The 23,423-nt window shown below is 45.7% G+C and overlaps 1 protein-coding gene across 1 annotated transcript; it reads right to left on the bottom strand.

Annotated features, from left to right (window-relative positions):
* Positions 1 to 395: 395 nt before the first annotated feature.
* Positions 396 to 22,690, bottom strand: GLOD4 (glyoxalase domain containing 4). The gene is made up of 9 exons (XM_030923317.1): positions 22,176 to 22,690; positions 18,443 to 18,492; positions 16,633 to 16,753; positions 15,467 to 15,611; positions 10,244 to 10,380; positions 8,697 to 8,783; positions 8,319 to 8,432; positions 8,144 to 8,230; positions 396 to 1,314 (listed from the first exon to the last, which is right to left on the bottom strand). Exons 1-9 carry the CDS (start codon positions 22,626 to 22,628, stop codon positions 1,249 to 1,251), a joined length of 1,260 nt encoding a protein of 419 aa, XP_030779177.1. The 5' UTR covers positions 22,629 to 22,690; the 3' UTR covers positions 396 to 1,248.
* Between the last annotated feature and the right edge of the window lie 733 nt (positions 22,691 to 23,423).

Genomic DNA, 23,423 nt, shown 5'->3' with positions numbered 1-23,423 from the left:
CAAAAAAAAAAAAAGAACCAATTACCTAGAGGAGGGCCATATATAACTTGGTTTGCTTTGAAACTCAAGATTGCTTCCCCAGGATACAGAATTTAAGCTGAATGAAAAGCTGTAGAGCTGGATGATAATTTCTTTCTCTCAGTGAAGATATAATAATAGTATCACACCTATAAGAAGATAACCTGAAATGCAAACAAAATTTCCATGCCCCGCGCCCTGCCAGTAAGGGAGGACAGCAGAGGTTATGATTTACAAGTAATTCTACGTATGTTCTTTTGGAACCAGGATCTTCTGAGTCAATTCCTTCCAATCTCCTAAGTTTATTTTTAAAAATCCAAACCTGGCCACCACTTGAAATGATGAGACTTAGAGACTGGTGTAACAGCTTGATTTTGGAAGCTTACTTTAGAAAAAAAATTAATTATTCAATGAATACACAATATAATGCCATTTCGAGTGATTAAAACCTGTTATATAGAACCAAACAAAACTACAAGAAAACATTTTTAAAACCTTTTCTTCAGGCTGAAGAAAGTGTTTAATCCATTTTAAAGAAATCTCACATGATGTTCTGTCAGGATTAAAAATATACACAGAAAAAAATAAAACAAAACAAAATATATATACAGAAAGAAACTTGCACAGAGCCAGGTGTGCAGCAACGTCACACACTCATTCCTTTCTGTTTCCTCTGGATGCTCAAAATGTAAAAGCAAGTAAGATGGGGATGGTTAACCAAACCTTTTGGTCCAAGGAATAAAATTTCTTTAAAAAATTTAAAATGTCAAAACCTGCCAGAAGATAGCAGAACAGCCTATCATTATCAGGTGGTGGGAATGGCACCATGACAAGCCATTAATTTGGACTGACTTGAACAGCTGCTGTCATAAAATCTGCATGATTCAAAATTAACCCTAACCATCTGCAATCCCAACCAAAGTCATGTTTCATGCCGCTGTCCTAGTCTGGACAATCATCTGTCACTAATTGAACACAGTTATATACAGAATGTGCAGTCCCAGCAACACTGTAGATTATAGCAGGCGTTCTCTACCTGCACTCATGGTTGGATTTCATTTCTAAAATATATCAGAGCTTTCAAAGATTGAAATACACAGATCTGCACTACCCAAGCCTCCTTGCCTGTAGGGGAAACAAATCAGAAGAACATTTATCAGGAACTGACACGTCACGCCTCACAGGTGCTGGGCAGGAATCACAGAAGCTTGCTCTGCATCACGTCTTCCATTAACCTGAAGCTTTGGGTTTATTGTGTTTAGCAAACCACTCGTCACTTTTATCTGCTGCCATTGCCTGTAAAATAGAAAGAGAATAAACATTTACTTTAAGTCTGAAAAACAAAAGATACAGCCCACTTTATACCTCACTGTACTGACCACAATAAAAAAATTAATATTAAAAAAAAAAGATCCAACTCCCCGCTCAAAAAAAAAAGAGAAATAAAATTTTTTGTTAACATTTAAAGAGTATTAATCCAGTACAGAGTATTACGTTCAATGAGGCAAGAGATACTGGTGAGTAATGAGCCACTATGGACCCTCACTCTGCAAAGTCAAGGGCAAACAAAGCCTGTAGCCAGGAAGTGTGGCTGGCAGACCAACTAGACCAGGGACCCGCATGCCAGGCAGTAGGTAAAAGAGAAAGTCCTGCCACTCCACTCACAGCATCTGGGCAGACACTCAAGAATCTTTAGTATCACGAAACTCAGTCTGATAATGAGGTCGAATATGAAACTCTATGTGATGTTTTAGTAATGAAGCCTGGAGTGATTCCTTTTTCATAAGTCTCCTCCCAGCCTACTCTTCTGATGTTGGTTCTGTTTAGTTTGGGCATCTTAATTAAAAAGGAAGCCTTGAGCCGTGCCCAGTGGTCACACCTATAGTCATAGCCACTTGGAGGATGAGGCCAGAGGATCACTTGAGTTCAGGAATTCGAGCTCAGCCTGGGTAACAGAGTGAGACCCTGTCCCATATATATACATAAAGATACAAATAAAAATACATAAATAAGTAGAAAGCCTTAACAATAATGTTTTGGTTCCACAAGCATCCCTTTAGTTGTTTAGCAAGAACAAACATTCATTTACTTAGTCAAAAAGAGCTAGGTACCATGCTGGGTTCAGGGGTGTCAGCAGAGACAGCTGGAAGCTTTGAGGAGTGTACAGAACAGCTGAGAACTCAGATATGGAAACAAGTATTTTGCATGACAGAGTGTGTGTACGCATATGTGTGTCTTGAAGCATTTGCTATAATATCTACCTCAGCAGGAAGTCACAAGATGAGTGGGCAATTGAAAATGAAGAAACAAATATATTTATTATTTAGCAACAGTGAAGGTGAAAGTGGCTGTCTTAGGAAGTGTAACTCAGAGATGGACCGTTTCATTTCTAAAATATCTTAGTACTATCTGATTTATTATCTTGATGAAAGTAAGTATTTAAAAATCAAAGATACGCTTTAAAAAACCACAGCTCACAATTATGCACGTTTCTGTCTTTTAGGAGCCATAAAAAGTAGGAGGAAAGAACAACTAAATGATTTGGAGAACCTAAGAAAGCTTTTTTTTTTTTTTTTGAGACGGAGTTTCGGTCTTATCACCCAGGCTGGAGTGCAATGGTGCAATCTTGGCTCACTGCAACCTCCGCCTTCTGGGTTCAAGCGATTCTCCTGCCTCAGCCTCCCAAGTAGCTGGGATTACAGGCATACGCCACCATGCCCGGCTAATTTTTTGTATTTAGTAGAGACAGGATTTTACCATGTTGGTCAGGCTGGTCTGGGACCCCTGACCTCAGGTGAGCCACCCACCTTGGTCCCCCAAAGTGCTGGGACTGCAGGCGTGAGTCACCACACCTGGCCAAACCTAAGAAAGCTTTTAAGTGTTGAAGGACAATTAAAAGAGGAGGGGGAAAAAACCCGTTGGGTTGGATGCAAGAAGATGAATCTTAGCTAATGTAACAGTTCAGTGGGACTGGAATGGGGATGGGTTAGGGGACTTAGGGAGGGAGGCAGGACAGAAGGTCAGAGGGTAGAGAATGTCCAAATATGTCACATGCTCTGTCAGAGAGTTTGAAATTTATCTCAGAGGCAAGAGAGAGCTATCAGATTAAACAGTTTTAAAAATGACTGGATGTTTGCTTTGGGACAGACCGTAAGGTGACAATGAGGCTTTTCAAAGGGAAAGCTGAAAGGCAGAAGAAATTTCAGAGGTAGAACTCACAGCTCTTGGTGACTAACAGCTAAAATAATTTAAGGATGAGGAGAAATAATGTTCAAAAGTGACTGTCTGTAAATCTAAAACGTCTATTAAATATTAAAAAACAAAACACAACAAAATAACACCAAAACCGGCTCTGAGGATTCCAGTGGGAACAACCAGGATCACAGATACGCTGTCCTGTCCAGGGAGGGAGCAGGGCACAGAGGAAGAAAAAGGACTGACGGTAAAGCCTGAAAGGCGCTCCGTCCAGGCCCTGCCTGCTCCTACTCAGTGTGTGGTCCTCAGGGGTGAGGGGAAAGGACTTCATCGCCATCCAAGCCCTTACCTGCCACTTAGTGTATGGTATTCAAGGGTGAGGGCCAATGACTTAATCATCCTTAGTCTCGGCTTCCTCATTTGCAAAGGCTGATGCTATCAACCTACAGGTTATGGTACGAATCAGAGAATGTATATAAAGCACTTAAGGCTGGGTGTAATCCCAGCACTTTGGGAGGCCAAGGCGGGCAGATCACCTGAGGTCAAGAGTTCGAGACCAGCCTGGTCAACATGGTGAAACGCTCTCTCTACTAAAAATACAAAAACTAGCTGGACATGGTGGTGCACGCCTGTAATCCCAGCTACTCGGGAATCCCAGCTACTCTCCTGAGGCAGGAGAATCACTTGAACCTGGGAGGCGGAGGCTGCAGTGAGCTGAGATCATGCCACTGCACTCTAGCCTGGGCAACAGAGCGAGACTCTGTCTCAAAAAAAAAAAATAAATAAAAATAAGGCACTTAAGAATGTATTGACATAGTAGCATTTATTTCTTTTTATTTTTATTTATTTACATATTTTTAGTATAAATAGAGAGTTTATCTGGGCCAACCTTGAAGACGGCAACCCAGGAACATAGACTGAGGTTTCCAGAATCTACAATCCCAAGTAGCCTTTATTTAATATTACTGGAAGAGGAATGGATTTGAGGTAAGATAGGTCATAGACACGCTGAGTTTGATACATGGTGGGTTTCCTAAGTGAAGAGGTTCTCGGGATATAACGTTGGTCTGGACAGAAAAAGTACTACACATAAGAGAAAAAGTTCATAAGCTGGACTTCACCAAAATAAAAAATTCCTGGTCTTCAAAAACTCAATTAATGGCTGGGAAAAATACTTGCATTTGCAAGTGATGAAGGAACGATGAGAAACTATGGTACAGAGTGGAGGTAAGAGTCACATAAGGGTCGGTCATACTCTCTTCGGTTGTGCATATTTGGAATTTTTCAGAGGAATGACTCTTCTTCATCGAGGTAAGAGTCACATAAGGATCTGTTGTACTCTCTTCGGTTCCGCATATTTGGAACTTTTCATCGTGAAATATTAAAAGTTATTAAAAAATGGACAAAAGACTTGAACATAAAATTCACAAAAAGAAGTAAATGGCTAATAAGCACATGAAAAGCTGCTCAACATCACTGAAATATCCCTGCAGTCATCAGGGAAATAAAAATTAAACCTTTGTGGGGCTGAGCTGGAAGGATCACTGGAGTCCAGCCTGGGCAACACAGTAAGACTCTGTCTCTACAAACATAAAAAACATTAGCTGGGCATAGTGGTGCACCTGTAGCCCTAGCTACGTGGGTGGCTGAGGCGGAAGGATCACTTGATTGCACCAATTAAACCATTTCACATGTGCTAGAACAGGTAAAAAAAAAAACCACAAAAAGCAAAATAAGTGTTGGTGAGAATGAAGAACAACTGGACCTATCATAGACAAACGATGGTCCTATTACTTTCAATGACTGACACTTTCTTATGAGGTAAAAGCAATTCTACTCCCAGATATTTCCTCAAGAGAAATGAAACATTTATCTATCTACAACAAGATTTACACAAGAATGTTCATGGCAGTCTTCCTTAGATTAAAAATCTAGAAATAAACCAAATGTCCACCACTGGAAGAATGAATTAGCAAATTGTTATATTCATAAAATTGAGTATCTGTCAGCAATAAAAAAAAAAAAAAAAAAAAAACCCATCAAGCTGTGATATGCAGTTACACGGTGGCAGAATCTCAAAACCACATTGAGCAAAAGAAGCCAGGCACAAGAGAGTACTGAATGATCCCATTTGTATGACGTCCAAGAATGAGCTCACCTACAGTGACAGAAGTCAGAATAGCGGCTGATCTGGGAGATGAGGGAGCCAACTCATTGGAAGTGGGCATGAGGGAACTTGCTGGGAAAATGGTGTGTATTTTGAGTAATGGTTGTATGAGTAAACACAACTGTCAAAACACATTTAAATTCTACCTAAATTATGCCTCATCGACAACAACCACTTGTCTGAGCTCAGGAAGGAGTTAAAAACTAGAAGTGAGGAAGCTGGAGCAAGGATGATGGAAGTTCAGAGCAGGGGTAAGCAGAGTCGCAGGCAAGCCCTCACCAGAGTAGAGGAAGAATGCAGAATGGGAAGAACGGCAAAGCAGGGCTATGGGTAAAAAACACTTTGGGATGAGACACAGAAAGAGGTGCCCGTGTCTGAGGAGAAACTGTCAGGGAGATGAAAATGGCAGGATGGCTGGGCGCAGTGGCTCACGCCTGTAATCCCAGCCCTTTGGGAGGCAGGGGCGGGCGGATCATCTGAGGTCAGGAGTTCAAGACCAGCCTGACCAACATTGTGAAACCCCATCTCTACTAAAAATACAAAAATTAGCCAGGCGTGGTGGTGCGTGCCTGTAATCCCAGCTACCAGTTACTCAGGAGGCTGAGGCAGGAGAATTGCTTGAATCTGGGAGGCAGAGGTTGCAGTGAGCTGAGATCGCGTCACTGCACTCCACCCTGGGCGACACAGCAAGACTCCGTCTCAAAAAAAAAGAAAAAGAAAAAGAAAATGTCAGGATCGCCAGGGAGCAGGAGTTCATCAGTGCTGTGGAAGAGTGAGCACAGGCTGGGTGTGCTGGCTCACATCTATAATCCCAGCACTTTGGGAGGCCAAGATGGATCAATCGATTGAGCCCAAGAAGTTCGAAACTAGCCTGGGCAACATGGTGAAACCCCATCTCTACAAAAAATACAAAAATTAGCCAGGCGTGGTGGCACACGCCTATGGTTCCAGCTACTCGGGAGGCTGAGGTGGGAGGATCACTTGAGTGTAGGAGGCGTAGGCTGCAGTGAGCTGAGATCGTGCCACTGCACTATAGCCTGGCTGACAGAGACCCCGCCTTAAAAAAATAAAATGGGCCCAGGTGCGGTGGCTCACGCCTGTAATCCCAGCACTTTGGGAGGACAAGGCAGGCGGATCACCTGAGGTTAGGAGTTCGAGACCATCCTGGCCAACACGTTGAAGCCCCGTCTCCACTAAAAATACAAAAATTAGCCAGGTATGGTGGCATGTGCCTGTAATCCCAGCTATTCGGGAGGCTGAGACAGGAGAATCGCTTGAGCCCAGGAGGTGGAGGTTGCAGTGAGCCAAGATTGCAGCACTGCACTCCAGTCTAGGTGACAGAGCAAGAATCCATCTCAAAAAATAAAATAAAATGGGCCAGGCGCAGTGGCTCACACCTGTAATCCCAGCACTTTAGGAGGCTGAGGTGGGTGGATCACTTGAGGCTACGAGTTTGAGACCAGCCTGGCCAACCTGGCAAAACCCCGTCTCTACCAATACAAAAATTAGCCAGCATGGTGGCGGGTGCCTATAGTTCCAGCTCCTCGGGAGGCCGAGGCAGGAGAATCGCTTGACCCTGGGGGTTGGAGGTTGCAGTGAGCTGAGACTGCGCCATTGCATTCTAGCCTGGGTGACGGAGCTAGACTCCATCTCAAAAAATTTAATTAATTAATTAATTAAATAAAGAGCGAGGAGAAAGAGTCTGGCAAATTTGTCAGCTGAGAGGATGACTGAGATTCTATCTTCCTTCAGAATAAAATGTATAAAGACTGTATTTTCTATACATTTCCTGCTTTAACGTTAATTGTGCATCTACTATTATGTAATTTGCCAAGCTCTATAAACTATAACAAGCTGATGAGATAGACACTCTTATTTTCTGAAATTTTTGGATAAGGAGACTAAAGTTCAAAGAATTTAAGTAAACTGTTTAAGGTCAGTCACATAGTTATGTGACCAAACCAAAAGACAGATCTGTTCCTTTAATCACTCAACAAAGTATTCGCAGAACGTCTAGTACACGCCAGGTACATGCTAGGAGCCAGGATCCAAAAACTACTTTGAATGCTTCTGAATTACTGAGTTTGATGAGAATCTAAAAGTAGTTGCTATATTTGGCAAGAAACAAAAGCACTTCACTGAGTAATGAGAGCCAGTGCACAACAGACCGAAGTGAAAACGGGAGGCGAGAAAGAGAAACAGTGCGCACTCAGAGTTTCAGAAGAAGAAATCTGGAGAGGGCGTAAGAAAGAGAAACGGTGCGCATTCAGAGTTTCAGAAGAAGAAATCTGGAGAGGGCGTAAGAAAGGGAAACGGTGCGCACTCAGATTTTCAGAAGAAGAATCTGGAGAGGAGATATTGGGTCAGTAAAAGGTTTTTAAAGGATGGGAGCTTTCAGCACCTGTTTGCATGCTGGCGAGAATAACTCACTAGAAAAAAAGAGACTGACGCTGCAGAATGGAGAAGAGATGATCAAAGGAGCTGCAGAGCTGAGGGGGATGGGATGGAGGCATCTCCATGCAGAGAGCAGAATAAGGATGGATCCAGCAGCAGTGCTTCCAGGGCAGCCTGAGGTTGTGGCAAGGCACAAATGCTGAGTACAGGTGGCAGTGAAGACATCGGTCCTTGGCTCCGGTCAACCCAACAGCGAAAGGACGTGGTTCTGATAGTAAGAACCCGGACCCTGTTGTGTAGGCCCCTCCCACATACACTTAATGCCACCCCTCAGGCCCATGGTGACACAAATGTAGAAATGACACTTACATCATCCAACAATTTGCTTCCCTCTGGATCCACCTTAGAAAGTTCTCGAAATGCTTCATCCCCAACAAAGCAAATTTCATGTCCGTCCTACACCAATAAAGAGAAAAGACACCTGCCAAAGACATCCTTGAAGAAACCCCTGGTCCAGCCTGCCCCCTGCCTGAGGAATACTTACAGGGTCGGCCAGAATGACCACCTGTACTGTTGCTTTCCCTGGGGTGTCCAGGCTCACCAGGGGAGTCAGAATCTTCTGGTTCTCCCTTTTCATCAAGTCTTCTAAGTCTGGCAACTTGAGGAAAACAAAGGGGCAACGTGAGCCAGGGGTTATACACGACTCAGGACACGGCCCTCGTCGGCCCTAGAGGAGTATCAGACACCAGAAAGAACCCAGGCACCGTGTGTTTGAATTTACTATCTCAACTGCTCTTCAAACAACTGCTGACCTTGATACTGAAGCCACAGTCAAAAGGACCTACAGAAGGGAAGGGCAAGGTTCTTAGCTGGCTTGAAGGAGCCAGTCGCAGAGTTCAAACACTCTGGTATCAAGCATTACCTCTTTCTGGGGGCAAGAGAAGGCAATTCTTCCAAAAGCTGCTGCGTGGTCCACTGCACCCTTGACACCCTGGAGCTCCAGCTTACACTGAAATAGGAAAGGGGGTTATTTTTTGGAACAGGTTCTACATTACATGTACGTGGTAGAAAAATTCAAACAGTACATACAAAAGGAATACAGTAAAAACTAAGGCTCTAGCCTACTCTCACCCCGGAGACTAGTAAGCAGTTTCCTGGCCAGGCGCGGTGGCTCAAGCCTGTAATCCCAGCACTTTGGGAGGCCGAGACGGGCGGATCACGAGGTCAGGAGATCGAGACCATCCTGGCTAACACGGTGAAACCCCGTCTCTACTAAAAAAATACAAAAAATTAGCCGGGCGAGATGGCGGGCGCCTGTAGTCCCAGCTACTCGGGAGGCTGAGGTGAAAGAATGGCGTAAACCCGGGAGGTGGAGCTTGCAGTGAGCTGAGATCCGGGCACTGCACTGCAGCCTGGGCGACAGAGTGAGACTCCGTCTCAAAAAAAAAAAAAAAAAAAAAAAAAAAAAAAGCAAGCAGTTTCCTGTGTATCCTTCTAGAAGTACTGCACGTGCACGCATCTATGTCTTTTTTTACACAAATGGTAGCATAATTTACAAATTATTCTGTTCCTTGTTTTTCTCCACTTAATGTCATCGTATCAACACATAAAGATTTGCCTCAATCTTTTTGCTAGCTACGTCGTAATCCATTCCATGAATGAATCGTAAATTACTGAAGTATCTCTCTAATCTATAGGACACTGAAATTCTTACATGTTGTGATTACAAACAATGCTGCAACAGACAACCTTGCACACACTTCTGTGTGCCGCTGTGTGCTGAGCACATCTGTAAATAATTCCTAGGAGTAGAATTGCAGGGTCAAAGGGCAAGGACTTCATCGTGCTCGAATGATGGGTTATTAGCAAAAGAAGGCGAAAAAGATCTTGCATTAAATCCATTCAAGGCGCTGGGCGCGGTGGCTCAAGCCTGTCATCCCAGCACTTTGGGAGGCTGAGGAGGGCGGATCACGAGGTCAGGAGATAGAGAACATCCTGGCTAATACGGTGAAACCCTGTCTCTACCAAAAATACAAAAAATTAGCAGGGCGAGGTGGCGGGCGCCTGTAGTCCCAGCTACTCAGGAGGCTGAGGCAGGAGAATGGCGTGAACCCGGGAGGCGGAGCTTGCAGTGAGCCGAGATCGCGCCACTGCACTCCAGCCTGGGCGAAAGAGCGAGACTCCATCTCAAAAAAAAAAAAAAAAAAAATTCATTCAATCTCTTTGATTAAGCAATTCCACTTCTGAAGAGATATATCCGCAAATATAAACAAGGTAATATCTGGGTGGTGAGGTTATCATTTATTTTCATTTTCTGTTTATCTATATAAATACTGAATCACTGTGAAGAAACTATGGGAACAACCTTCATGGTAACCTCATTCATATAGGTTATAAGCCATTTAAAAGCTTCATTTATAAGCCAAATTCAAAGTAACAGGTTAGTTATTCTTCTCCAAGATTGCTCACCTGGTTATCGCCATAGCCCAGCAAAGCCCTTTGCTTTTCTTCATCTTTTTCATAAATTTTCATTCCCAGTAGATCACACCAGTAGTTCAAGGACTTGTGAAGATCAGACACTGCAAGAGTTACTTTTAATACAGGATCTGTTGGGGATAAAGCAGGAACAGACAGATCAATTTAATGGAATAAAACAGAAAGACCAAAACATGCTCATGAATACATACAAATTCAGTTTATGTTAAGAAAGGGATTTTAAGCCAGTATGAAGTCAGGTGCAGTGGCCCATGCCTGTAATCCCAGCACTTTGGAAGACTTAGGCAGGAGGACTGCATGAGCCTAGGAATTCAAGACCAGCCCAGGCAACACAGTGAGACCTTACTTGTACGAAAAATTTTTAAAAATTGGCTGGGCGCAGTGGCTCAGCTCACGCCTGTAATCCCAGCACTTTGGGAGGCCAAGGCAGGTGGATTACCTGGGGTCAGGAGTTCGAGACCAGCCTGGCCAACATGGCGAAACCCTGTCTCTACTGAAAATACAAAAAAAAATTAGCTGGGTGTGGTGGCGGGTGCCTGTAATCCCACCTACTTGGGAGGCTGAGACAGGAGAATCACTCGAACCTGGGAGGCGGAGGTTGCAGTGAGCTGAGATGGCACCACTGCACTCTAGTCTGGGAGACAAGAGCAAAATTCCATCTCAAAAAAAAAAAAATTAGGCTTGGTGGCTCATGTCTGTATTCCTCAGGAGGATCACTTGAGCCCAGGAGGTCGAGGCTGCAGTGAGCCAAGACTGCACTACTGCACTCCAGCCTGGGCGATAGAGTGAGATCCTGTCCCCCCACACCAAAAAAAATACAATATGAAAAGCCTAATTATTCAGTGGATGGCACTAAGAAGACTGGCTAATCATTTGGTAAGAAAAACATCTTTGAAATAAATGACAAAATACATTCCTGATGGGTTAAAAAAAATAAGTTTAAAAAACGAAATCATGAAAATACTAGATACAGATGATTTTTTTTTTTTTTTTTTTTTTGAGACGGAGTCTTGCTCTGCTGCCCAGGCTGGAGTGCAGTGGCCGGATCTCAGCTCACTGCAAGCTCCGCCTCCCGGGTTGACGCCATTCTCCTGTCTCAGCCTCCCGAGTAGCTGGGACTACAGGCGCCCGCCTCGTCGCCCGGCTGGTTTTTTGTATTTTTTAGTAGAGACGGGGTTTCACCGTGTTAGCCAGGATGGTCTCGATCTCCTGACCTCGTGATCCGCCCGTCTCGGCCTCCCAAAGTGCTGGGATTACAGGCTTGAGCCACCGCGCCCGGCCCCAGATGATTATTTATACAATTTTGAGTAGAGGAAGATTTTTCTTTTTTTTTTTTTTTTTTTTTTTTTTGAGACGGAGTCTTGCTCTGTCACCCAGGCTGGAGTGCAGTGGCCGGATCTCAGCTCACTGCAAGCTCCGCCTCCCGGGTTGACGCCATTCTCCTGTCTCAGCCTCCCGAGTAGCTGGGACTACAGGCGCCCGCCTCGTCGCCCGGCTGGTTTTTTGTATTTTTTAGTAGAGACGGGGTTTCACCGTGTTAGCCAGGATGGTCTCGATCTCCTGACCTCGTGATCCGCCCGTCTCGGCCTCCCAAAGTGCTGGGATTACAGGCTTGAGCCACCGCGCCCGGCCCCAGATGATTATTTATACAATTTTGAGTAGAGGAAGATTTTTCTTTTTTTTTTTTTTTTTTTTTTTTTTTGAGACGGAGTCTTGCTCTGTCACCCAGGCTGGAGTGCAGTGGCCGGATCTCAGCTCACTGCAAGCTCCGCCTCCCGGGTTCCCGCCATTCTCCTGCCTCAGCCTCCCGAGTAGCTGGGACTACAGGCGCCACCACCTCGCCCGGCTAGTTTTTTGTATTTTTTTTAGTAGAGACGGGGTTTCACCGTGTTAGCCAGGATGGTCTCGATCTCCTGACCTCATGATCCGCCCGTCTCGGCCTCCCAAGGAAGATTTTTCTTTAAACCTGACACCAAAGATAGAAAAACTATGAAGAAAAAAATTCTGCTACGCAAATTACACAAAATGGAAAACTAGACAACAAACAAAAAAAGGAATTACAAGCAAAACCAGAGGATACAACACAGTAGGGGGAAAAACTGCAATATATTGGACAAAAAGTCCTTAATATGTAAATCACCTGTAAATATTAACAGGAAAAGAATGAACATGCTAGAAAAACAGGCAAAAGGCACAAAGCAATAATCCACAGAAGAAGGAATTAGAATGGTCAATTAACATATGAAAAAATATTCAACCTGACCCCCCCTAAAAACAAAGAAATTAGAATTCACATAAAATCTTTTGTTACCTAATGTGCGAATAATGTGAAAGGTTGGCAGTGTTAACTCTATTAGTGTAGAGGGGAAAATCACAATCTAACACTACTACTAAAGTGTAAATTAGTACATTTCTGGGCAATAATTTGAGAGACTGTACCGAAAGCTTTAAAAAATGTTCATTGCTTTTGAAAGAACAAGTCAATTTTCAGCCACTCAAAAGGTGACTGTGGATGTATGACGGGCTTTTACCACAAAGACATTCATCAGTGTTGCTTAGAACGACAAAACACTAGGAATGACATAAATATCCAACAACAGAGAATTGTTTATCTTCCTACAATGTGATAATACAATGGAATTCCTATAAAAGGATATGAAGAAATGTATACACTTAATTATATATATGTATTTTTGACAAAAGATTGGAAAGATATCCTCTAAAACGTCAGCAGTGGTTCTCTCTGGATATATGAGTGTGTGCGTTTTGTTCGGCTTATCTGCTTGTCGAAGGAAAAAACTTGATTATTTTGTAAAAAGAATAAAAGCCATATTGAAACACCTACTGTTGTTGGAAACTTTTCACAATTAAAGTGACTTTCTTTTTTTTTTTTTTTTTTTTTTTTTGAGACGGAGTCTCGCTCTGTGGCCCAGGCTGGAGTGCAGTGGCCGGATCTCAACTCACCGCAAGCTCCGCCTCCCGGGTTCACGCCATTCTCCTGCCTCAGCCTCCCGAGTAGCTGGGACTACAGGCGCCCGCCACCTCGCCCGGCTAGTTTTTTGTATTTTTAGTAGAGACGGGGTTTCACCGTGTTAGCCAGGATGGTCTCGATCTCCTGACCTCGTGATCTGCCCGTCTCGGCTTCCCAAAGTGCTGGGATTACAGGCTTGAGCCACCGCGCCCAGCCAAAAGTTAACTTTTAAAATTAGCGAAGAATCAATCACCTACCAACAAAAAAACACCATAAACACCCTTTAAATCACCAGTGAAGTAGAGAAACACCATCTCTCCACGAGTCCCACACAGCCAAGTCTAGCCTCCCACACTGGAACGGACTGATCTTTCTTTTGCTGAGCACCAGATGATAAACAAGGAGCATTCAACATCCTACGCAGACTCAGCACGGGGGCACTGAGGACAGGAGGCCGACCAGTGGAAGAAGAATTTCCAGGACTCCTTTCTAAGGCCCACTTGCGGTCATACGTTCACCAAGTGAGACAGTGGGCACAAGTGCCTTTGCCATTCGCCAGCATTTTCCCCGTTTTTGCTTTTGTTTTGGCAGGGCAGGTAGGTGAATTTGCAGGCATTAAATACAAAATGAAACACTGATGAGGCTGTCTCTGCAGCCAACAAAACAAACCCTGCAAAGTTTCCTTCTTGTTCTGTGTGGCAGTCAGCGAGGGGGCTCCTCACTTCCACGCCATCCCTCACTGAGTACCGACCCTAAAGTTTGGGACCTCAGCTCCAGAGGCTAAATGGTTTGGGGATGATCCTATTTCTCTTGCCAGTGATTGGTTTCGGAGCAGGCACAGTATATCAGATCTGACCAGGAAGTTTGCTGGAAGATTCTAGGAAGGTTTTTCTTCTGCTCTTAAAAAGAAAGCAAGCCAGGCACGGTGGCTCACGCCTGTAATCCCAGCACTTTGGGAGGCCGAGGCGGGTGGATCACGAGGTCAGGAGATTGAGAGCATCCTGGCCAACACGGTGAAACCCCGTCTCTTCTAAAAATACAAAAAATTAGCCGGGCATGGTGGCGAGCACCTGTAGTCCCAGCTACTCGGGAGGCTGAGGTAGGACAATCATTTGAACCTGGGAGGCGGAGGTTGTAGTGAGCCGAGATTGCGCCACTGCACTCCAGCCCGGGCGACAGAGCAAGACTCCATCTCAAAAAAAAAAAAAAAAAAAGAAAGCAAAAAGGGCCAGGCATGGTGGCTCACGCCTGTCACCCCAACACTTTGGGAAGCCAAGGCAGACAGATCAAGTGAGGTCAGAAGTTCAAGACCAGCCTGGTCAACATGGTGAAACCTTGTCTCTACTAAAAATACAAAAATTAGCTGGGCGTGGTGGCGTTTGCCTGTAATCTCAGCTACTGGAAAGGCTGAGGCAGGAGAATCGCTTGAACCTGGGAGGTAGAGGTTGCAGTGAGCCGAGATTGTGCCACTGTACCCTCGCCTGGGCGCTGGGCGACAGAGCAGGATTCTGTCTCAAAAAATAAATAATTCTTAAAAAGTAATAAAAATACAAAAGAAAAAAAAAAAAAAGCTGGGCATAGTGGCAGGCGCCTGTAATCCCAGCTACTTGGGAGGCTGAGGAAGGAGAATTGCTTGAACCCAGAGGGCAGAGGTTGCAGTGAACAGAGATCATGCCACTGCACTCCCGCCAGAGCGACAGAGTCTCAAAAAAAAAAAAGCAAACAGAAGTCAGCATCGTCTCTCCTACCAGATGGGCATATGGGAGCATGTGGCCCTGCCTGCTCCTGGCAGCCCTCCTGCAACCTTGAGGGGACTAGCTCTAGGAGAGGCACCTGCAGAGAACAACACAACGTAGAAAGAGAAAAATGTGGCGAGCTGGCGAATCATCTAACCTTGAAATCTTCCCCACCTATAGAACGCCTGCTCTGTGAGCTAAAACATTCCGTAACTGTTCAACGTAGCTGGGTTTTCTGTTATTTACAGATGAAAGACTCACAAATCAATAAATTACCAGTAGAACAGAACCAGTCTAGATCCCCTATTGCTATGTATTAAAGTTCTGATATGAGAATATAATTTCTCCGATAACAGGTAAAAGCACTGGCTGGGGAAGACACGTCACGGGAACACAGAAAGACTCGACAGAAGAAAGACAGGCGGCCTCACTCTCCTTTCCTCAAAGATGCCTTTAGACAGAGGCTTGTACTGGTTCTGGTATAATTACCTGACTGAGGCAGACTGCAATTCTGCAAATAGAACTTATATCCTCCTGGGGCCTCGGTTTCAAAAACACCTTCTGCGACTTCCGTCAGGGGCCACTCCAGCTTCCTGGCGTTGCTGACAGCCTGGCTAGAAGCGAGCGTGATTCCCTAAAACAAACCACAGTGCGTCCAAGTACATGGTCACAACCGATATTTTATAGAACAAGACAATGAGCCCAACCCCTACTGCCTACTGCCTTTAGGTAAAATCACCTAAGATTAACTGGCATCCCACATTTTCTTCTAATGATTTAAAAACAGGTTTTCCATGTTTTATCTCACAAACATTCAGATCTTCATGAATAATAGAACAGAAATTGAAATGCCAGTGAAGTCTGATTCATTTAATACCAAAGATAACCTCTTCTAATTCTAAAGATCTAGCCAGAGAAATCTTGATGCTACCTAGGTCTGCCAGCTAGCTACCTATTTAAGGTGAACTGTTCTTGCTTTTTTAACAAACAAACAAACGAACAAACAAAACAAAAATAAGCAAACTATCAAGGTTTCCTTACATTTAATCCAAGTGTCCAGAAATGTACACCTATGCTTTCTGATAAGACCAGCCTTGTTTCTAGCTTGGATTATTATAATGTATAATAATAATAATAATTATACATTATAATAATTATTTATAATTATAAAAATATTATAATTATATAATAATAATTATTATAATTATCCACTCCGCAGCCAAAGTAAACTTTCCAAAACGCATCCTACACTCCACCCCCAGACAGCAGCCAGCCTTGTTTTCCCTTTGCTCAAAGTCCTCCAATGGCTCATTTCTCTCGGATGACTTATGGTCTAGGAGGCCCCCTATAGTCTTACCCCATGGCACTGCTGACCCCATCTCTTACCACGTTCCCCTCTCGTTCTCTATTCCAGCCACACTGGCTACCTTACACCTCCTTGAACAGTCCAGATGTTACCTGAGGGCTCTTGCACAGGCTATTCTCTGCCTGGAATGCTCGTCCCCCAGATACCCACATGGCTAACTCCTTGACCTCTTTTGAGCCTCTGCTCAAATGTTATCTCTTCACTCACACACACCCTCAACACCCTACTCAAATTTACAACCAGCCACCTACCCCCAGCCAAAAATCCACTAGAAAAAAACAGTATTTACCATAAAGTCATTGCCAAGCTTGTAGTCTCCGATGCCGTAATTGTAAGTCAGTTCTGCAACAAAATGATCATCCTCAGGCCCAAATCCCACCATTGTTTTACTCCATTTCCCATCATAAGGCCTAGAAAATAAAAGTAAATGAACTCAGTGACCACAGACAAATCGGCCTCAGGCCACCCCCAGAGAACTACTGGGCACAGAGAAATGAGCAGTCCTGTCTGGTCCTAAAAGTTCTCTTAAGGATGAGATGACTTCAGATGGTGCAGAAAGCAGCTGTGGGCAGTGCTCATGGGACCCTACCACAAGCTCCTAAGACTATCTATTCAGCATCTACGTGAAGGAAAGATTTGTTCACCTTTTCTGTAAAGCAAGGAACAGAATCCTAAAGACAGTTCTCCATCTGACCTGTTATTCCCTTGACTACCAATCAACAAGCATGGACTTGGACTGTTCCAACTTGTCATGGTACTAAGCTTAAGAGATGGCCGGGCACGGTGGCTCAGGCCTGTAATCCCAGCACTTTCGGAGGCCGAGGTGGGAGGATCACCTGAGGTCAGGAGTTCAAGACCAGCCTGGCCAACATGGTGAAACCCCGTCTCTACTAAAAATACAAAAATTAGCCAGGCATGGTGGCACATGCCTGCAGTCCCACGTACTAGGGAGGCTGAGGGAGGAGAACTGCTTGAACCCGGGAGACAGAGGTTGCAGTGAGCCAGGATAATGACCCTGTACTCTCAGCTGGGTGACAGAGTGAGACTCTCTCTGGATACTGGACAAACAAAGATACTGGAAGCCGCTGTTTCATGCAGAGCATGTATTTATTTGCATTTGTGGCACAGTATGAAACATATCTGGTCACTGTCCCAGGTTCCTCTGGAATTTCCTGATGGGAACATCTTTTGTTATTATTTATTTGCATTTGTGGCATAACATGAAACATATCTGGTCACTGTCCCCAGTTCCTCTGGAATTTCCTGATGGGAACGTCTGTTGTTATTCACAATGAGCCCCTTTCAGTCACACCTGAGTTTATGCTAATGAGGAGACTTAGAGTGGGGCCTCTATATAGATTCAGGATGGGGCTGGTCACCAGAAAGACAAATGATTAGAGGACTGGAACTTTCAGTCCCACCCACCAACCTCTGGGAAGGAAAGGGGTGGAGACTGTGCTCTATTAGGCTTGAACAACGAGACCTGATGAGCTTCTGGGATGTTGAACGCACGCAGGTGCTGGATTGGAGCCTGCCCCGGAACAGCATGGAAGTTCTACTGCCACTCCCCATGCCCTGCCCTATGTGTCTCGTCTGTGCAGCCGTTTCTAACTCGTACCCTTTATAATAAACCAGTAAATGCAAGTAAGTGTTTCCAGCGTTTCCCTTCATTCCATGAGCCACTGTGGTAGATTATCAAACCTGAGGAAGCAGGAGCGGAAAGCCCTGACGTGTAGCTGGTCATCAGAAATCCTGGAGGTCCAGACTGTGACCGGCACTTGACATGGCGGAAATCTTCTGGGACTGAGCCCTTAACTTGTGGGATCTGACATTAACTCCAGGTAGAGTCAGAATCGGATTAAATAACAGGACAGCCGGCTGGTATTAGAGAGCTGGAGAATTGCTTCGCGTGCCACTAGTGTTGTATGAGCGTGCAGAGAAAAGAGTATGTGTTCCCCATGTTCCTAAAGTTGCCTCCACAATTTACTGCCTCCTGAATTAATTCCACTGCTTTATACTCACTTTGAGAAACTGTCTTATCTCTGTTATCCGGGTGTAGTCAGAGCCTAAAGGAGATTTTAAGAAACAAGGTGCCATACCCATTACAGGCGGCTTTGCAGCCTTCTTCAAATTCCTCATGCCGCAGAACCTGGTGTGAGATGTAGAATAAATTGTGAAGTGTTACTAGTACTATTCACAGCATCTTTAACACAAACTAAAATGTCAAAACACAGATACTATCATTTGTCAGCTTTACTTGTAAAAGAACAAAAGCAAATGAGCTTTATACTTCCGCCAGGATAGAAGTAGTAGAAGCAAGAACAGTTTGACACCAAGGGTCGCGCTACCCCATCAGCTGTGAAATCTATTGAGATTGGTAAGCAGTGCTATGCAGTGGGAAAAAGTGAAGCCTTCAGCATTAAAGAAGTCTGATTTGGACCGGGCACGGTGGCTCACGTCTGTAATACCAGCACTTTGGGAGATCAAGGCAGGTGGATCGCCTGAGGTCAGGAGCTCAAGATCAACCTGGCAAACATGGTGAAACCCCATCTCAACTGAAAATACAAAAATGAGCCAGGCGAGGTGGCACGTGCCTCTGATCCCAGCTATTCAGGAGACTGAGGCAGGAGAATCACTTGGACCCATGAGATGGAGGTTGCAGCGAGCAGAGATCACGCCACTGCACTCCAGCCTGGGTCATGAGCAAAACTCCATTTCAAAATGAATTTAAAAAAAAGGACAGGCACTGTGGCTCATGCCTGTCATCCCAGCACTTTGGGAGGCTGAGGTGGGTGGATCACCTGAGGTCGGGAGTTCAAGACCAGCCTGGCCAACACAGTGAAACCCCATCTCTACTAAAAATACAAAATTAGCCAGGCGTGGTCGTGGGTGCTTGTAATCCCAGCTACTCAGGAGGCTCAAGTAGAAGAATTGTTTGAACACGGGAGGCAGAGGTTGCAGTGAGCTGAGATTGCACCATTACACTCCAGCCTGGGTGACAAGAGCAAAACTCAATCTCAAAAAAAAAAAAAAAAGCAAAAAGTCTGAGTTGGAATTCCGTCATTTAGTAGTTGTGTAACTCTGAGCAAGTTAGAATCTGAGTCTCAGTCTCCTAACATTTGATGGGAATGGAAGTTATTAAAGCATTTCACAGGACGCCGTACACAGCAGGCTCTCCATGTGTTAGCTTTAGTCTTCCTTTTTGATTCCCACAGCTCCTGCCAGTTCAAGTTCCCAATGCTCTGCTAAGAGTATTAAAAATCATCCTTATTGATATCCTTCCTTAATACCACCATAAAAGTACATGCCTAAAGCACACAGCTCTGATCCCATCACTGCCCTGTTTAAGAACGTAAGTGAGTTCCCTTCTTACTGCAGCATAAAATCCAAATTCTTGCCAGGCGCGGTGGCTCGCGCCTGTAATCCCAGCACTTTGGGAGGCCGAGACGGGCGGATCACGAGGTCAGGAGATTGAGACCATCCTGGCTAACATGGTGAAACCCCGTCTCTACTAAAAAAAAAAAAAATACAAAAAAACTAGCCAGGCGCGGTGGTGGGCGCCTGTAGTCCCAGCTACTCGGGAGGCTGAGGCAGGAGAATGGCATAAACCCGGGAGGCAGAGCTTGCAGTGAGCTGAGATCCAGCCACCGCACTGCAGCCTGGGCGGCAGAGCGAGACTCCGTCTCAAAATCCAAATTCTTTAGCATAGCATTCAAGATACTATTAGAAGCAATGCCGACCTGTCCGTCCTGATACCCCATCTCCTCAACTTCAACTAAGCAACCTCAACTAAAGGCACATAAAACCAGTGGCTTCACAAACATATGCCATCACTGCACTGGCTCTTCAGTGTTACTATGTAGCTCCTCCTCTATCTGTGGATATCCCAACTTTAGAAGTCAACTCGAATCCTGGCTAACAAGGTGAAACCCTGTCTCTACTAAAAATACAAAAAAAAAAAAAAAAAAAAAATGAGCCAGGAGTGGTGGTGGCCGCCTGTGGTCCCACCTACTGGGGAGGCTGAGGCAGGAGAATGGCGTGAACTTGGGAGGCGGAGATCGCGCCACTACACTCCAGCCTGGGCGGCAGAGCGAGACTCTGTCTCAAAAAAAAAACAAAAAAAAGTCAACTGAAATACAAGGTCTACATGAATTATTTCCTCATCACCCAGGTTGCAAAAACCTCTCCTTTTGTATTTTCATAATAGTTGCTAATACTTATATAATGTACTCTCATCTATATGTTAAATACTATACATATAATAAGGTGTTTAATCTTTTTTTTTGAGACAGAGTTTTGCTTTTGTCGCCCAGGCTGGAATACAATGGCGCGATCTCAGCTCACTGCAACCTCTGCCTCCCAGGTACAAGCAATTCTCCTGCCTCAGCCTCCTGAGTAGCTGGGATTACAGGTGTGCGCCACCACGCCCGGGGAATTTTTGTATTTTTAGTAGAGACGAGGTTTCACCATGTTGGCCAGGCTGGTGTCCAACTCCTGACCTCCAGCGATCCGCGCCTGGGCCTCCCAAAGTGCTGGGATTACAGGTGTGAGGCACCGCGCCCGGCACATGTTTAGTCTTTATAGCAACCTTTTGATCAAAGAAGAAATACTAACAAGGGACAGCTCTGTGGTTTCTGCTATCGAAAGTTTTGTGGTTTTTCACTATCAAATTCTGACTTCCATTACCATCACCTACGTACAAACTCAAAACTCAGTTCCATCTCCCACCCCAACCCAGGCCATGAGCTCTAATGGAGGATATCCATCAGGGTCATTTGAACCTTTGTTCCTTTGTTGCCAAAACTCAATGTAGTACCCTAAAAATAGCAATTTTTTTTTTTTTTTTTTTTTTTTTTTTGAGACGGAGTCTCGCTCTGTCGCCCAGGCTGGAGTGCAGTGGCGCGATCTCGGCTCACTGCAAGCTCCGTTTCCCGGGTTCACGCCATTCTCCTGCCTCAGCCTCCCGAGTAGCTGGGACTACAGGCACCCACCACCGCGCCTGGCTAATGTTTTGTATTTTTAGTAGAGACGTGGTTTCACTGTGTTAACCAGGATGGTCTCAATCCCCTGACCTCGTGATCCACCCGCCTCAGCCTCCCAAAGTGCTGGGATTACAGGCGCGAGCCACTGCGCCCGGCAAAATAGCAGATATTTTAAAAATGATCTGACGAATTCAGACTCCCGTCTACCGCACCTTCTCTACACTAAACCGGGCTCTTGCACCTTTCAAGTCTTCCTTACTGGTGTGCTCCCAACTCCCCGGCTTATCGAAGGAGGTCCCCCAAACCCAGTTCCCCAACCGAGTCCTGCAGTAACAGCTTCTCCGGACCGGAGAGAGACTGCTTCTGGGTGCTGCTGAAAAGCAGATGGGTTGAGAGTTGGAGCACATATTCAGAGACTGAGTACCCGAGTGGAGCCATTCCGACCAGCCCTGACAGAAGCAGAACTCTGAATATGCTGGTTTTACCTACATCAAAGGCTCCAAACCGGAAAAGACAAATATTAACTGGAAAGCATTATATAACATTTTGTTTATTTACCGTCTTTTCCAGTAGACAGTAAGCTCCACAAGGGCGGAGCTCAATAAACATCTACGAGTGACTTAAACGAAAGGACGTGCTGGGCACACCTAACACGATTAGTCCCCTCTCCAAGGCCTATGATCCCCACAGGCAACTCGCCGCTCCTGAAGCTGAACTCCGCGCAGGGCCTAAGGTCGGGCACCCTCGGGCTGAGGTTGACGACACACCCATCTTCCCCCCTCTCCGCCAGGGCCGGCTCGGGCGCCCGTTCCCGCCTCGCGCGCCAGCCCCAGTCGAACCCGGCCTGCACCTTCATCCCCAGGACGTCCCGATAGAAACGCGCCGTCTGGAAGCGGTTTCCCACTTTGAATACGAAGTGCAGAGCCCTGCGAGCAGCCATGACTCCCGCGCACGCAGCCGTCACGCGCACTGTACAGCCCAGGCCACGACGGGCGACCCGGACCGTGACGTCACTGGCCGCCGACGGCGCGCTTTCGTGACGCAGCCCGGGTCTCAGGGAAGATGGCGGCGCTGGTGGGAACCGCGAGGTTTGTCGTGCGGCCGTTGCTGCAGGTGGTGCAGCCTTGGGACCTTGACTCGAGGCGCTGGGTCCGGGCGCTGCGGCGGAGCCCAGTGAAAGTGGTGTTTCCTTCCGGAGAGGTGGTGGAACGGAAGCGCGCTCCCGGGAAGCAGCCCCGCAAGGCAGCATCTGAGGCCAGTGCCCAGGAGCAACGAGAGAAACCACCGCTTGAGGAGTCCCCATCCCACGCTCCCAGCACCTGGGAAGAGTCCGGGCTTCGCTACGATAAAGCTTATCCCGGGGACAGGAGGCTGAGGTGATGTGGGTCTTCAGACCTGTCGAATGTTCTCGTTTCCCTTCCCGCCTCACAGCGGAACCTTAACCTCCTTCTCCCAATGGAGGACTTCTTCCAGTACAGCCCGCTGGTTTTTGTATTATGCACAGAGGGCCGAATACGTGTCTTTGGAATTAGCTTCTGTTTCCCCTCAGCTCTTTGTTGTTTTTGTTTCACCATGTTGGTCAGCCTGGTCTCGAACTCCTGACCTCAGGTGATCCGCCCGCCTCGGCCTCCCAAAGTGCTGGGATGACAGGCGTGAGCCACCGCGCCCGGCCCTCTCCTTAGCTCTTTATTTCTGTTACAACTAAGCGTGTCTCAGTAACAAGGATGTTGATAGTTACCTGTTTTTTTTATTTCCATCTACAGCAGTGTCATGACAATAGTAAAGTCCAGGCCGTTTCGGGAAAAACAAGGGAAGATCCTGCTGGAAGGTCGCAGGCTCATTACAGACGCTCTCAAGGCTGGAGCTGTGCCAAAAACGTTCTTCTTTAGCCGTCTAGAATACCTAAAGGAGCTGCCAATCGATAAGCTAAAAGGTGTCAGCCTCATTAAGGTGAAATTTGAGGATATCAAGGATTGGTCCGACCTCGTAACGCCACAAGGAATCATGGGTCAGTGATTATTACACAGTGTATCTTTTTTTTTTTTGTCTTGCTCTGTCACCCAGGCTGGAGTGCAATGGCGCAATCTCAGCCCACTGC

The sequence above is a fragment of the Rhinopithecus roxellana genome, chromosome 19, assembly GCF_007565055.1.
Source record: "Rhinopithecus roxellana isolate Shanxi Qingling chromosome 19, ASM756505v1, whole genome shotgun sequence".
In the NCBI taxonomy this organism is placed as follows: Eukaryota; Metazoa; Chordata; class Mammalia; order Primates; family Cercopithecidae; genus Rhinopithecus; species Rhinopithecus roxellana.
The sequence above is the reverse complement of the archived record's forward strand: the minus strand, read 5'-3'. Positions and strand labels throughout refer to the sequence as shown.